This window comes from Salvelinus namaycush, chromosome 24 (genome assembly GCF_016432855.1).
Source record: "Salvelinus namaycush isolate Seneca chromosome 24, SaNama_1.0, whole genome shotgun sequence".
NCBI classification, from domain to species: Eukaryota; Metazoa; Chordata; class Actinopteri; order Salmoniformes; family Salmonidae; genus Salvelinus; species Salvelinus namaycush.
Genome location: NC_052330.1, coordinates 12,907,612 through 12,922,375, shown reverse-complemented (window position 1 = coordinate 12,922,375; position 14,764 = coordinate 12,907,612). Strand labels below are relative to the sequence as shown.

Genomic DNA, 14,764 nt, shown 5'->3' with positions numbered 1-14,764 from the left:
CAAATGACCTAGTGGCCTCATGGGTGGAATGTTATTAATATGTTTCATAATTTCATAATTAATTAACATAATTTTATTAATGTCGCAAATCTGGTGTTTCTATGTTAAACGGTTTTGTTATATTTCAGTGTTCTGTGATGTATACAAAGTGTAATATTGGGATGCAAACTCAAAATGTAATACATTTTAATTCTATATCTGACATGCTACAGGTGTCTTCTTGTCACATCTGTTCCTGCCAAGCCCTCTAGTGCTCATCCAGTGTCTCCTTGACCTGCCGCCACTCCTCCAGTGCTCTCTCCCTCTCCCTCTCCCTCTCCCTCTCTCTGTGTGTGTGTGATTGTGTGGGTAGAGACAGGTATGCTGGAGTCAGAGCAGATCCCCACCAGCTGCAACCTGTTCCATAATCAAGACCTCTACAAATACTCAATCCTGCCACTTCCACACTGCCAGATCGTAATCTCTGCTCAGTCAGTCCATGTTTCTAGCCGTTTGTTCCTGTTGTCCCTGTTTTCCCTTACCTGACGCTGTTTTCCTCTCCGCTACAGTTCTGCCTGCTCTGACTCTGGTCCCTGTCTCTAGTCCGACTTCTCGTCAGTCCTGCTACTCTGTCCTGGATTCCCCACTCTACGCTCCCTTGGATTCCCCTCCAGACCTGCTTAGCCTGTCCCCACATCTCTCGCTCCAGCCTCAGCCTCAGCACCTGGTTTCCAGCAACCCGCTCGAGCTTCCTATGGCCTGCACTCCGTCTTCCCTGGTGTTTCAATAAATACCTTGGCTACCTCATCCCAATCTCCTCGTCTGAGTCTGCTCTTGGGTTCACCTGTTCTGCTCCACGTGACACTTATTTTTTTAAGCCCATAACCATGTGTTTGAGGTGTATATTTTTGTTTCAAAGTAGATTTGTTTAAGACTACCAAGAAACACTCTGTGTGACCCTGACTTATCCCACTACAGTAAAAGGTTAATTGTTTTGCACTGGCTCTATGCACACTCTCACACACTACACTAACACACACACACATGCATATTGATGCTTCACACTCTCACACATGCTACACACACTCCCTTTCACACTTCACATTCAGTGCTGCTACTCTGTTTATTATCTATCTTGATTGCCTAGTCACTTTTACCCCTACCCACCTATACATACTGTATTACCTCAACTACCTCGTACCCCTGCACATTGACTCGTTACTGGTACTACTTGTATATAGCCTCGTTATTGTTTTTATTGTGTAACAATCCTTATTATTTGACAAATATTTGTCTTACTTTTTAACTCTGCATTGTTGGGAATGGACTCGTAAGTAAGAATTTTACTGTAAAGTCTACACCTGTGGTATTCAGCGATTGTGACAAGTAAAATTTGATTTGATTTAATACAGTACCCCATCTTATTTAATGTGCAGAGTGCATACGATACATCATGTCTCTCTCTAACAGGTTACTTCTGGGTCATGGGTCAAGACAGTTGTGGTCCGCATAGGCCGGTTGGGCATCACCATGGCTTTTGAGATGGTGATGTTTGTGAACAGTAAATTATACCACACCGTTGTCAGGTAAGTGTAACCAGGGGGACATACAAAACGAAGAGGTAGCATTTCAAAATGGAGAACTAATAACTAAGATAGGACAAAATGTATGGAAATTGCTTGGAAATACTACAATTGTTTCTTTCTTCAGGAACCTCGTTGTGTCAGTGTGCTCCACTCTGTGTGACATCGGAGGCATCGTGGCCCTGTTCCTTCTCTACAGACTGGCTGCCATCTGGCTGGAGCTGCCACTCATCATCTTCGGTACATGATTAAAACACGAATTAACCTGTTAATAGATGCTTATACACCTGAGTCCATTATTATTAATGAATTTACATATTCCATTGGTGATCAGAAACAAAGAAAACCACCTGAAGAGTCAACAGCTGACAAATCTCTTGCCCACTAACATGACAACCAACACAGAATCCACAGTCATCTGATTGGTCTTCCTCCTATACCGTATTTATGAATCTATGTAGCATAGCCTATATCCTACAATATGTTTGTTGCATTTGTTGTTTCCAAAAACATGATGTGAATCCTATTGTTTTGTTGTTGCGATATTGGTATTTAAATATATGTATCACTATACATACCGGACAATCTCCTCATTAAAGTATGTGTTTTGAGAGAAACGTTTCTCATTCTTAAATTGCAACTGTCTCAAGTTATCCCAAATGTTAATATACCCCAGTTTTGTTAATGTTATATACTTTTATTTTTGACTGACCTGACATAACTTAATAAAGAGGTTTCCCATTCAAGATCCCAATTGCACACAATGTCAGCTGTTTTATTTAATTTTTTTAACATGTGGCCGAACACCATTGCTGTCTTCCAGGCTAGAACATATTTGCATTGCTTAACAATTGAATTATTTTGTTTTCTTAACAAAAATAATGATCCTTGCAATTTCTGACAAAATCACTTACCACAAGTATTTAATTTGTACTTTCAATTCTTAACAAAACTAGATTTGTGGCTCAAATTACACATTTCTCCAGATTATGGAGAGTAGGGAGTTAAGAATGAATCTTCATCTGACTGTTAATCCAATCCGTAAACTTTGATACTCTGGCGTACACCCCTGGCTTCAAGGCGTTGGCACAGCCCAGACCCCAGGATGTCACTCCCTGGAGGACAAAGCTGTTCTGGGCATGACACACCAGAGGGCCACCACTGTCACCCTGGAAGAGGTCAAAAACATAATCACCACCATTATCATCATCACTCTAAAACAGTTACGTTTAAAATCACTGTGGAAACTGCAGTTTACAACCAACCACACAGTCCTCACTGATATTGAATGACTACTAGTTGTTGCTGAGCATGTATACCTGACAGCTGTCTGTTCCCCCTTCAATGTTCCCAGCACACATCTCATGGTCCTTGACTCTGTTGTTCAGGTAGGCAGGACGATTACACACTTTATTTTCTATAACAGGGAAGCCCGTCTCCTTGAGGATCCCATCTCCACCAGTTCCTACAAACACAAAGATCAATGTTTCATGTCAGAAAATATAGAAAATAATTGCTACATTTGCAACAACAAAGTAATGGAGTCCTGAACAGAAGAATTACTTAATTCTGTCTAATGTTATGAGAAATCACAAGGGTAAAAAAACATGCATGACTCTTGAACCTTGTGTCTCTCCCCATCCTGTCACATAGCACTCTGTTCCAGGTGGTACCACGTAATCCTTCTCGGGTAAGCATGCTGGTAAAACCTTGTCATTTATGAGTGCAGGGCTGCAACCAATCACACAAGTGTTTTTACAGCCTCTGACTTCCAAACAGCAAGACAAATGTGATACACTTGATAGAGTTTTTCTGGCCTCACGTTTCTAGCTTCAGCAGTGCAATGTCTGTCCTGTCAGGTCCCAGGATCAGTTTCTCCAGATTACGCTCCTGCTTGGTCGCTTCATTTCCTCTCTCTGTGTGGGTTCCCATGAACACCTTGTAGGCAGATGGCCTCTTTGATCTGATACGCACAAACATAGAAAGACAAACTTTTATTTAATCCATAATTAGGGCCTCACAGTAAACATTACTAAAAAGTAATGCTCTTCTTCTGTTGTGTAAGAGGCTATCACTCAGCCACTACTACACAGTATATGTACAGCTGCTCTTCTTGTTGGTATACATTTATTGAGTAATAAACCTCAAGACAACTGAGTTAATACGGGCTGTTCTCTCACCTCTCCAGGCAGTGGGCAGCGGTGAGGACCCATTGAGGGGCGATCAGAGTTCCCCCACAGAAATGAACACCAGTGCTTTAGGAGGACAGACAGAAGAGTGAAGAAGTTAGTTCTCCAAGAGATATATTGTTTTATCTGTCTGGATGGAAATATCAATGCATTAATACAATTCATGAAAGGGAATGGGATGCTATCCTCCATACTTGGTCCTCAGGCTGATCTGCCAGGGCCATGAGTGGGGTTTGGACACACAGCCTCCAACGATGCGACCAAAACACCTCTTGGGTTTTGTAACCGGCTGCCCACATTTCAAGCCAGCTGAAGAGCAAAAAGACAGTTTTATTTGTGCATTCTACCATGTAGACAGTAACCAAATTGATCTGGATGTAACACGTTTGTTTCAGCACAGCCATATGTATAATGATTAACAGAAACTGTATCTCAATGTAGGCCACATACCGCATTCTGGGATTTGGCAGTAGTCCCATTTTTTGCTTCTGTCTGTGGTGTAGCACCATGGTCCATTCACGTCATTGTCAGGGTTTCTGCAATTCTAACAGTGAAAAAAGACGCTGAATTAATTGAAGTACATCTTCCTAAATGTCTCCTCTATCATATGCAGTACTTCCACAGTATTGTTTGACATTATTTAAAGGCCCAATGCAGCTGTTCTTATCTCAATATCAAATAACTTCTGGGTAACAATTAAGTACCTTACTGTGATTGTTTTCAGTTAAAATGGTCAAAAAGGGCCTTTAAATACAGTACATCTAGCAAGAAAATGCCATGGACTTACGTTGGACTCCAGGCCTTTGTCAGGGTGGGATTCAGGGTTGAAACTGGCATGCTGATGGGGGCTTTGGGAGCTCCACCTCTGACATGTGACACCCAACATGGTCATAGAAGCAGGACCCCTGTATGTCCCCCCATTGCCCACCTTGCAATCTGAACGTCAACAGAAAACGATATCAGTATATAATATAATCAATTGCTCCCCTGAACATTGACAATGTAGGATGAATGAATGAAAGGATTAAAGGATTAAAAAGGATGACCAGCTGAGGGTGTCTGAGAGGGTGCTGGTTTGGGCTGATCGGGTTTGTCAGGCTTGTCAGGCTTGTCAGGCTTGTCAGGTTTGTCAGGTTTGTCAGGCTTAGAAGTAGGCTTGGGAGCTGTTGGGCATTTCTCCACAGCGCAGAACTCCCAACGAACCGAGGGGTCAGTGGTGTAGCACCATGGAGCACGGTCGCCATCAGGGTTCCTACACAGGTTTCTTCTCAAATCGCTGTGAAACATAGGTAAAATACATGTCATCTAATGTCCTCAGACACTGAATAATGACATATTACTTTGTTTGGCTTAAAATTGGGGTTGGGAATTGCCAGGGATCTCATGATACAATATTATCATCATACTTACACTACCGGTTTAACGTTTTAGAACACCTACTCATTCAAGGGTTTTTCTTTAATTTGACAATTTTCTACATTGTAGAATAATAGTGAAGACATCAAAACTATGAAATAACACATATGGAATCATGTAGTAGCCAAAAAAGTGCTAAAAAAATCAAAATATATTTGAGATTCTTGAAACCCTTTGCCTTGATGACAGCTTGGCACACTCTTGGCATTCTCTCAACCAGCTTCATGAGGTAGTCACCTGGAATGCATTTCTATTAGCAGGTGTGCCTTGTTAAAAGTTAATTTGTGGAATTTCTTTCCTTCTTAAAGTAATGATGTACTGTCGTTTCTCTTTGCTTATTTGAGCTGTTCTTGCCATAATATGGACTTGGTCTTTTACCAAATAGGGCTTTCTTCTGTATACCATCCCTACCTTGTGTTATGACAAGGTAGGGTTGGTATACAGAAGATAGCCCTATTTGGTAAAAGACCAAACACATTAAGACATGAAGGTCAGTCAATACGGAACATTTCAAGAACTTTGAAAGTTTCTTCAAGCGCAGTCGCAAAAACCATCAAGCGCTATGATGAAACTGGCTCTCATGTGGACCGCCACAGGAATGGAAGACCCAGAGTTACCTCTGCTGCAGAGGATAAGTTCGTTAGAGTTACCAGCCTCAGAAATTGCAGCCCAAATAAATGCTTCACAGAGTTCAAGTAACAGACACATCTCAACATCAACTGTTCAGAGGAGACTGTGTGAATCAAGCCTTCATGGTCAAATTGCTGCAAAGAAACCACTACTAAAGGACACCAATAAGAAGAAGAGACTTGCTTGGGCCAAGAAACACGAGCAATGGACATTAGACCGGTGGAAATGTGTCTTTTGGTCTAGAGTCCAAATTGGAGATTTTTGGTTCCAACCGCCGTGTCTTTGTGAGATGCGGTGTGGGTGAACGGATGATCTTCGCATGTGTATTTCCCACAGTAAAGCATGGAGGAGGAGGTGTTATGGTGTGGGGGTGCTTTAATTATTTAAAATCACAGGCAGTGTTATCCACAGTGTTAACTACTTTATTTAGAACCACAGGCACACTTAACCAGCATGGCTACCACAGCATTCTGCAGCAATACGCCATCCCATCTGGTTTGGGCTTAGTGGGACTATCATTTGTTTTTCAACAGGAAAATGACCCAACACACCTCCAGGCTGTGTAAGGTATATTTTACCAAGAAGGAGAGTGATGGAGTGCTGCATCAGATGACCTTGCCTCCACAATCCCCCGAACTCAACCCAATTGACATGGTTTGGGATGAGTCGGACCACAGAGTGAAGGAAAAGCAGCCAACAAGTGCTCAGGATATGTGGGAACTCCTTCAAGACTGTAGGAAAAGCATTCCAGGTGAAGCTGGTTAAGAGAATGCCAAGAGTGTTCAAATCGGTCATCAAGGCAAAGGGTGGCTATTTGAAGAATCTCAAATCTCAAATCTATTTTGTTTAACACTTTTTTGGTTGCTACATGATTCCATATGTGTTATTTCATAGTTTTGATGTCTTCACTATTATTATACAATGCAGAAAATAGTAAAAATAAAGAAAAACCCTTGAATGAGTAGGTGTTCTAAAACTTTTGACCGGTAGTGTAGGTGCCAATACCATATGTAATACAATTCTTGCGATTCTCACGATTCTATATGTATTGCGATTCGATACTGCAATTCTATTGCGATTCGATGTTCCAAACATATTGCTCACCATGTCTGCTGCAGAGGGACAAGAGAGAGCCATTACAAAACGATCAGTCATGGAAATAAAAGTGCTGAAAACATGTTGGCTCACCAGTTAAAAAGAAAATCAATCTAGAGAAAGAGAAATACCTGAGGTTTTGCACAGGTACAGCCAACTACCGCTAGTTAAGTTAATGGGATACTTTGGGATTTTGGCAATGAGGTCATGAGGGCAATGAGGGCAATGAGGTTTTATGTATCTGCGTGCAGTTGCCCCCCAAAATATGCAGTTGAAGTCGGAAGTTTACATACACTTAGGTTGGAGTCATTAAAACTTGTTTTTCAACCACTCCACAAATTTCTTGTTAACAAACTATAGTTTTCGCAAGTCGGTTAGGACATCTACTTTGTGCATGACACAAGTACATTTTCAAACAATTGTCCAACAATTTCACTTATAATTCACTATATCACAATTCCAATGGGTCAGAAGTTAACATACACTAAGAAGACAGTGCCTTTAAACAGTTTGGAAAATTCCAGAAAATGATGTCAGAGCTTCTGATAGGCTAATTGACATCATTTGAGTCAATTGGAGGTGTACCTGTCGATGTATTTCAAGGCCTACCTTCAAACTCAGTGCCTCTTTGCTTGACATCATGGGAAAATCAAAAGAAATCAGCCTCAGAAAAAATTGTAGACCTCCACAAGTCTGGTTCATCCTTGGGAGCCATTTCCAAACGCCTGAAGGTACCACGTTCATCTGTACAAACAATAGTACGCAGGTATAAACAGCATGGGACCACGCAGCCGTCATACCACTCAGGAAGGAGACACGTTCTGTCTCCTAGAGATGAGTGTAATTTGGTGCGAAAAGTGCAAATCAATTCCAGAACAACAGCAAAGGACCTTGTGAAGATGCTGGAGGAAACAGGTACAAAAGTATCTATATCCACAGTAAAACGAGGCCTAAATCGACATAACCTGAAAGGCCGCTCAGCAAGAAAGAAGCCACTGCTCCAAAACTGCAATAAAAATCTGCACATCGGGACAAAGATCGTACTTTTTGGAGAAATGTTCTCTGGTCTGATGAAACAAAAATAGAACTGTTTGGCCATAATGACCATCGTTATGTTTGGAGGAAAAAGGGGGAGGCTTGTAAGCCGAAGAACACCATCCCAACCGTGAAGTACGGGGTGGCAGCATCATGTTGTGTTGGTGCTTTGCTGCAGGAGGGACTGGTGCACTTCACAAAATAGATGGCATCACAATGATGTGGATATATTGAAGCAACATCTCAAGACATCAGTCAGGAAGTTGAAGCTTGGTCGCAAATGGGTCTTCCAAATGGACAATGACCCCAAGCATACTTCCAAAGTTATGGCTTAAGGACAACAAAGTCAAGGTATTGGAGTGGCCATCACAAAGCCCTGACCTCAACCCTACAGAAAATTTGTGAGCAGAACTGAAAAAGTGTGTGCAAGCAAGGAGGCCTACAAACCTGACTCAGTTACACCAGCTCTGTCAGAAGGAATGGGCCAAAATTGACCCAACTTATGGAGCTTGTGGAAGGCTACCCGAAACGTTTGACCCAAGTTAAACAATTTAAAGGCAATGGTACCAAATACTAATTGAGTGTCTGTAAACTTCTGACCCACTGGGAATGTGATGAAAGAAATAAAAGCTGAAATAAATCATTCTCTCTCCTATTATTCTGACATTTCACATTCTTAAAATAAAGTGATTATCCTAACTGACCTAAGACAGAGAATTTTTAACAGGATTAAATGTCAGGAATTGTGAAAAACGGAGTTTAAATGTATTTGGCTAAGGTGTATGTAAACTTCCGACTTCAACTGTATGTACTGTGTATATATATATATAAATACACACTTGATACTTGGAGTCATAGAATAAATATAATTGATTCCCCCCCCCCCCCCCCCCCCCATTTCTACTTTAAATGACCAGATAGTAGAATACAGAAATAAAGCTACAGATGATCTAGAGAGAGATTATATTTGACTATGCTCTAGGCCTCACGCTTTAGGGAAGTCCTGAGGTGTCTTCTTGTGACTGTGAGGTGTCATCGAGCTCCAGGACTGGCATTTCTTCCCACTGATGGTCTCTGTCACCATGCCACGATATTCACTCCCGCTGCCCACATAACAGTCTTCCTCAGCTGGAGCGGGAGCAGCGTCATCTGTACATCAAAAATAATATGAACCATGTTAACCAAATATGAATTTTGGTGAAAAATGTAGAATGTATGGATTGGTAGTGGATGATATGAGTTTCATTATGTAGTTGGTGTATAGCAGTTTTAACACTTGGGAAAGCCCTATATAAATCCAATGCATTCACATCATCATCATCATCATCATCATCATCACACGACAGTGTAAAGTGACCTGGTCCAGGAACGTCTCCACAGCTAGGCACCTTGCAGTACTCCCAACGTGTCTCTGGGTCTGTAGTGTAGCACCAGGGCATCCTCTCATTGTCTGGGTTCCTGCAGTAGTTCAGGTCCAGGCCTCTGACAAGAACACAAACAACCACTCATATTGGTTAAGTCACAGTCAGTCTGCATCTTCAATACATTATAACACCGACAAATGCAATGCTCTGCTCTTGTTTGAGTAAAAACAAGTTGCCCAATCTCATGGGTTGATCTTACTTGCATGGGTAGTTGTCTGGAGTTCTGTTGTGCTTTTGGGGCGTCTGAGCTGCCCAGACCTGACAGGCTTTCCCAGACGTTGTCACGGCAACAGTTCCCCTGTAGGCACCGCCGTCGCCTGTGCTACAGGTGAGCTCCTCCACCACCGTGGGAGGCTCAGAAGCTACGGGAGAAGGAGAGAGAAGGGAGAGTGAGGAAAACTCCCTGGGCGTTAGTGAACTCATATTTGAATTATTTTTATGTGAAAGAGCAGGGGGTCATGAGGAGGGTCCTGCTTTTTGCTCCATAAATGAGGCACTGTGCTTTTACCAGTATTTCCAGCATTATCCTGCAAGTGTTGCTGCAGGTAGAAAATCCTAAGAAATATTCTGTAATTGACACAAGCTGTCTTCAAACAATCAATCAACGTCTGGTTGTGATCGTGTGTTCGGGCGGGGTATCACCTGAGCCAGGAAAGGCGTAGCTTTGCGAATCTTGATCGCACAAAACCTATTATTTGGCAAGGGAATACTATTTGTAGATCAGTCGTTCTACACCTCACTTTGCTCAAGCTGATCTTCTCCAACAGACTCGGAAGTTGTAGCTACAAATTGGTCAATTAGGGGCAATTAAAGGGGAGAGTCAATGAAACCAAACATGGAAGTACAGTCTATGTAAAAGTACAGTAAATGGAAAGACAAGAATATAGTGTGTAAATATCCTGCTGGGACACTCGCTGCATATGACAATAATATACACTGAATATACCAAACATTAGGAACACCTTCCTAATATTGAGTCTGGGTATGGACTTTACAAGGTGTCAAGTATTCCACAGGGATGTTGGCCCATGTTGACTCCAATACTTCCCACAGTTGTGTCAAGTTGGCTGGATGTCCTTTGGGTGGTGGACCATTCTTAAAACACACGGGAAACTGTTGAGCGTGAAAAACACAGCAGCGTTGCAATTCTTGACACAAACCGGTGCGCCTGGCAGCTAATACCATACCCTGTTCAAAGGCACTTAAATATTTAGTCTTGCCAATTCACCCTCTGAATGGCACATATACACAATTCATGTCTCAAAAAGTAGCCTAAAACATTAGGCTTCTTTACTACAAACGAAAATGTTTGAAATCAAGACTGTGTTTGAAATCAAGAAATAGAAAAGCATCTCCATAATAACGGAGAAATTCACTGACACAAACGACCAATATGTGAACAAGTATTGTCAAATGAAATAGTGAATTTTGCTTTAAAATATTTTGGACTAATTGGATAATTAAGTTAAATGATTATGGTACACACACAACTATTTACTTGCACGTGGTGTGAGCAGGTGCTATATTGGCCTCTTGTGGTGAGATGATAAAAATGCGGGGTAGAAAAACAACTTGACCAAAAGGTAGACGGGAGACCAATGAGAGAAAAGACTAAAAGACATTCATGGGATGACAGTCACTAGTAGGGTCATGGTGGGCAGAGGGGACAGGGGAGAGATAGAGGAGATAGGGTGAAAGCTCACTGCAGCGAGGGATGGAGCAGAAGTCCCAGCGTTTGGAGGGGCTGGTGGTGAAGCACCAGGGTCTGGGGTCCCCATCTGGGTTCCTACAGTAGTCCTCCTCCAGGTACTTCTCAGGAAGACTAGAGAGACAGGGAACGGGACACAGAAAGAGGTCAAGAGGGGCAGATGAAGGAGCACATGGTAAACATATAACCTGTAGGTAGCCTAGTGGTTAGAGCGTTGGGCCAGTAACTGAAAGGTTGCTGGATTGAATCCCTGAGTTGACAAGGTAAAACGCTGTCATTCTGCATCTGAGCAAGGCAGTTAACCCACTGTTCCCCAGGCGCCGGAAGACTGGATGTCAATTATGGCAGCCCACCCGCACCTCTCTGATTCAGAGGGGTTGGGTTAAATGCAGAAGACACATTTCAGTTGAAGGCATTCAGTTGTACAACTGACTAGGTATCCCCCTTTCCCTATGGATCCAATATTAGATAGAGAGAGAGACAGTAAAGTCTCTTACGCGCTGGGACTGTAGCCGTGGTTGTGAGGTTTCTGCGCATCCCAGCGCTGGCAGGTGTAGCCATTCTCAGTGGTAGAGATCTTTCCCCTGTAGTCCTCACCACTGCAGTGCATACATTCCTCTGTGGGACAAACAACAGCACTTTAGAAATAAAACACTTCCAAATTACACCTACTGTATTAACAAAGTGATGTTATGATGAGGAAAAGTGACTAAAAAAGCGAGTCAACTATTTGTTTAAAGATATATACACTGAATTGTCTCTATAGCAGAGGCCTTTTTGTTTCTTGGTAGGACTCTTTTGGGTTCCATGTATAACCCTCTGTGGAAAGGGTTCTACATGGAACCTAAAAGGGATCTACCTGGAACCAAAAAAAAGTGGTTCTTCAAAGGGTTCTCCTATGGGGACAGCCAAAGAACCCTTTTAGGTTCTAGATAGCACTTTTGTTTCTAAGAGTGTAATCTGCTTTTGGGATTTTAACTTTTATACCAACATGACATCAGCTATTTGATCATCTTATTGGCAGTGGGGAAATAACAAGATATTAAGGGTACCGCTGCAGTCCTGGACGTTGCAGGTCTCCCACCTGGTCTCAGGGTCTCTGGTATAGCACCAGGGTCCTTTGCTGTCGCCATCTGGGTTTCTACAGAAGTTGGACTCCAGGTCGGCATTGGGGTGTGTTGAAGGGGTCATGCTGTGGGAATGATTCTGTGAATTTACTTCTGCTGCAAAGAAATCTAACCTCACAAGTTGCTTGTAGTCAATAATATGTAAATAAAATACTTTATAGGAATATGAGAAATATTGTAGGTGTGTGTGAGCATACTTGGGGTTATGGGGGTATTTTGATGCCCATCTCTGGCATGTCTTCCCTGATTTTGTTTTGGACTTAGTTCCTCTGTAGTCCATACCGATTCCATTCACACACTCCATCAAGTACACTATAAAGACATAGAATAGCATGTCTCAACAGTAGTAGGTGGGTGGCTTGGTTAATAATCTTTGAGATTTTATTAGGCAAGTTCAGCAATGCACTAAACACCCCTCTTGGGTAATCAAAAAGCATCATCAGGCCTTTACTATCTGAGACGTTGTCATATATGGTCAGTATGTATTTGATATACCGTATGTACCTCCCACTGAAGGACTGATTGGACTGGGTTGTTTAGATAATCTGCATCACCTCTTCTGTTTGCTTACAGACACAGTCCAAACCTCTTACTGGACTCTCCACAGAGGTCAGCTAAATATTAACCGAAAATAATGTTGACTAATACAATCACATGAAACTCACAGTCCTACATTTAGATTCGAAAATGTGTAATCCATTATGCATTAATGATGATAGGAAGCCCTTTCAGGCCTAGCTACTTATCGAGAAAATCTCAAAAACTTTAGGACTTGCCTTTCTTTTCGTAGAGAGCTGTGCTGGTTCTTCTCAGAACATGCTCTGTTTTGGTGTTTGCTGGTATTGTCAAACATTCTTGATCCTTTTCAATGTATATAAAGGACCTGCCAAGAAACATTCAGAATGAAATCTGACTATGTAACTCATGTGTAAATCATTATCACTGTTCATGTAATGGCCATAAGCCTTAAGTTACCTGCAAGTGAAAGCTGTTTCAGCATTACACTTGATGGCACATTCTAGGACCGTGCCTACTGAGTACTCCCTCTTCAATATAGACATAATCCGGGCGCCCTCTGTTTTTGCATATTCATCCAGGACACCCGCACTGACTAAATAGACAAACAGATAAGAAATAATGAGTAAGACTGAATTTGCTTACAATAGCTCTGTGATGCAAAGCTAAAACTCAATGGTTTCAGGGCTAAACTGCTGTTAAAGACCACTATAGAATGGAGGTTGCAACATGAAGGTATATTGACAGATTAGCCATTTGTGGAGTGGACATACACCACAGACAAAAAAACAAGTTATTTCAAAACCATTTACAACTAAGAGAAATACATAGACATGTTTGTGTAATGAACAGTGTTTTAACACAACATTGTTCCTATTACTCTTAAATACAGTGCAAAAAGTATTGTATTTACTCAGTCTTCCACAGTAGCCTACTTATACTACAGCAGTAAATCTAGACCAATAAGGCACGAGAGGTTGTGGTATATGGCCAATATACCACAGCTAAGGGCTGTTCTTAAGCACGACGCATTGCAGAGTGCCTGGACACAGCCCTTAGCCGTGATATATTTGCCATAATCCACAAACCCCAGAGGTGCCTTACTGCTATTATGAACTGGTTACCAACGTAATTAGAGCAGTAAAAATAAATGTTTTGTCATACCCGTGGTATACGTCTGATATACCACGGCTGTCAGCCAATCAGCATTCAGGGGTCGAACCACCCAGTTTATGAATAGTAATTAAACTGGTTGTAGTAGAATATGTACACATAGGATATACAGTATAAATGATGAGGGTGGCAGGTAGCCTAGCGTTTAAGAGGGTTGGAACAGTAACTGAAAAGTTGCTGGTTCGAATCCCTGAGCCGACGAGGTGAAAACTCTGTCGATGTGCACTTGAGCAAGGCACTTAACCTTAATTGCTCCTGTAAGTCGCTCCGTATAGCCAATCAGTATTCAGGACTCGAACCCCCCAGTTTATAAAGGCTAATAATGAGTTACAATACACTGTACAGTAGGCCAATCTGCGAGATTAATTAAATAGTAAGAAGAAGAATACAGTTTTAAGGTTTGACAGAAGATAATCTTACAAAATTATTAGATTAAAGAACTAAGCACACCTGAAGTAAATTCATAAGCACAGGAACCTAGCAAAAAACTCATTTGTGAATAAATGTTCAATTTCTGTGTGGGAGTCATTCAGTTCACTTCAATTTAAAATGTGTAAAATGATGCCAGCTGTATCTTACCTGCAGAGAAAAGGATGCCTAGCAACACTGCTTTGTACAGGTCCATGATGCGGCACTGTCAAGCAGTGCATACAAACTCACCAGTGGGATACGTTTTGTGTCGTTTAAGCCATGTCAGTGAGACAAATAGATAGATTTCACTCATCAGTCAATCATTGGCCTAACAAGCACATGGAGCAGAGGTCAGGCTCTGTTTGTCAATTGGCTTTTATTCCATTCACATACATAGTACTGTCATGATGTACAGTAGGCTACAGCTCCTTTCAGCCTAACTGATGGTGAAATCTTTCATCCATAACTAATTTTTATA

General features: G+C 41.8%; 1 protein-coding gene across 3 annotated transcripts; it reads right to left on the bottom strand.

Annotated features, from left to right (window-relative positions):
• Positions 1-2,310: 2,310 nt before the first annotated feature.
• Positions 2,311-14,585, bottom strand: LOC120019724 (plasminogen-like). Of its 3 annotated transcripts, XM_038963139.1 has the most exons (19): positions 14,455-14,585; positions 13,162-13,297; positions 12,963-13,069; positions 12,384-12,498; positions 12,112-12,251; positions 11,557-11,677; positions 11,055-11,173; positions 9,551-9,713; positions 9,285-9,409; positions 8,917-9,076; positions 4,798-5,027; positions 4,539-4,687; positions 4,202-4,295; positions 3,946-4,060; positions 3,743-3,817; positions 3,385-3,525; positions 3,187-3,293; positions 2,882-3,027; positions 2,311-2,731 (listed from the first exon to the last, which is right to left on the bottom strand). In XM_038963139.1, exons 1-19 carry the CDS (start codon positions 14,498-14,500, stop codon positions 2,567-2,569), a joined length of 2,454 nt encoding a protein of 817 aa, XP_038819067.1. In that variant the 5' UTR covers positions 14,501-14,585; the 3' UTR covers positions 2,311-2,566. The 3 variants fall into 3 exon arrangements, 2 of the variants coding, with proteins under 2 accessions (XP_038819067.1, XP_038819068.1); XR_005472361.1 differs by lacking the exon at positions 3,187-3,293; XM_038963140.1 differs by lacking the exons at positions 4,798-5,027; positions 8,917-9,076.
• Positions 14,586-14,764: the final 179 nt, after the last annotated feature.

Bases quoted from the DNA above. Each gene is read 5' to 3' on its own strand.
- LOC120019724 (XM_038963139.1), bottom strand. From the start codon at position 14,500: ATGGACCTGTACAAAGCAGTGTTGCTAGGCATCCTTTTCTCTGCAG. The intron at 11,678-12,111 runs GTACCCTTAATA...TTTGTCCCACAG, and splicing joins CAACGTCCAGGACTGCAGCG to AGGAATGTATGCACTGCAGT. The intron at 9,077-9,284 runs GTCACTTTACAC...TTTGATGTACAG, and splicing joins TGGAGACGTTCCTGGACCAG to ATGACGCTGCTCCCGCTCCA.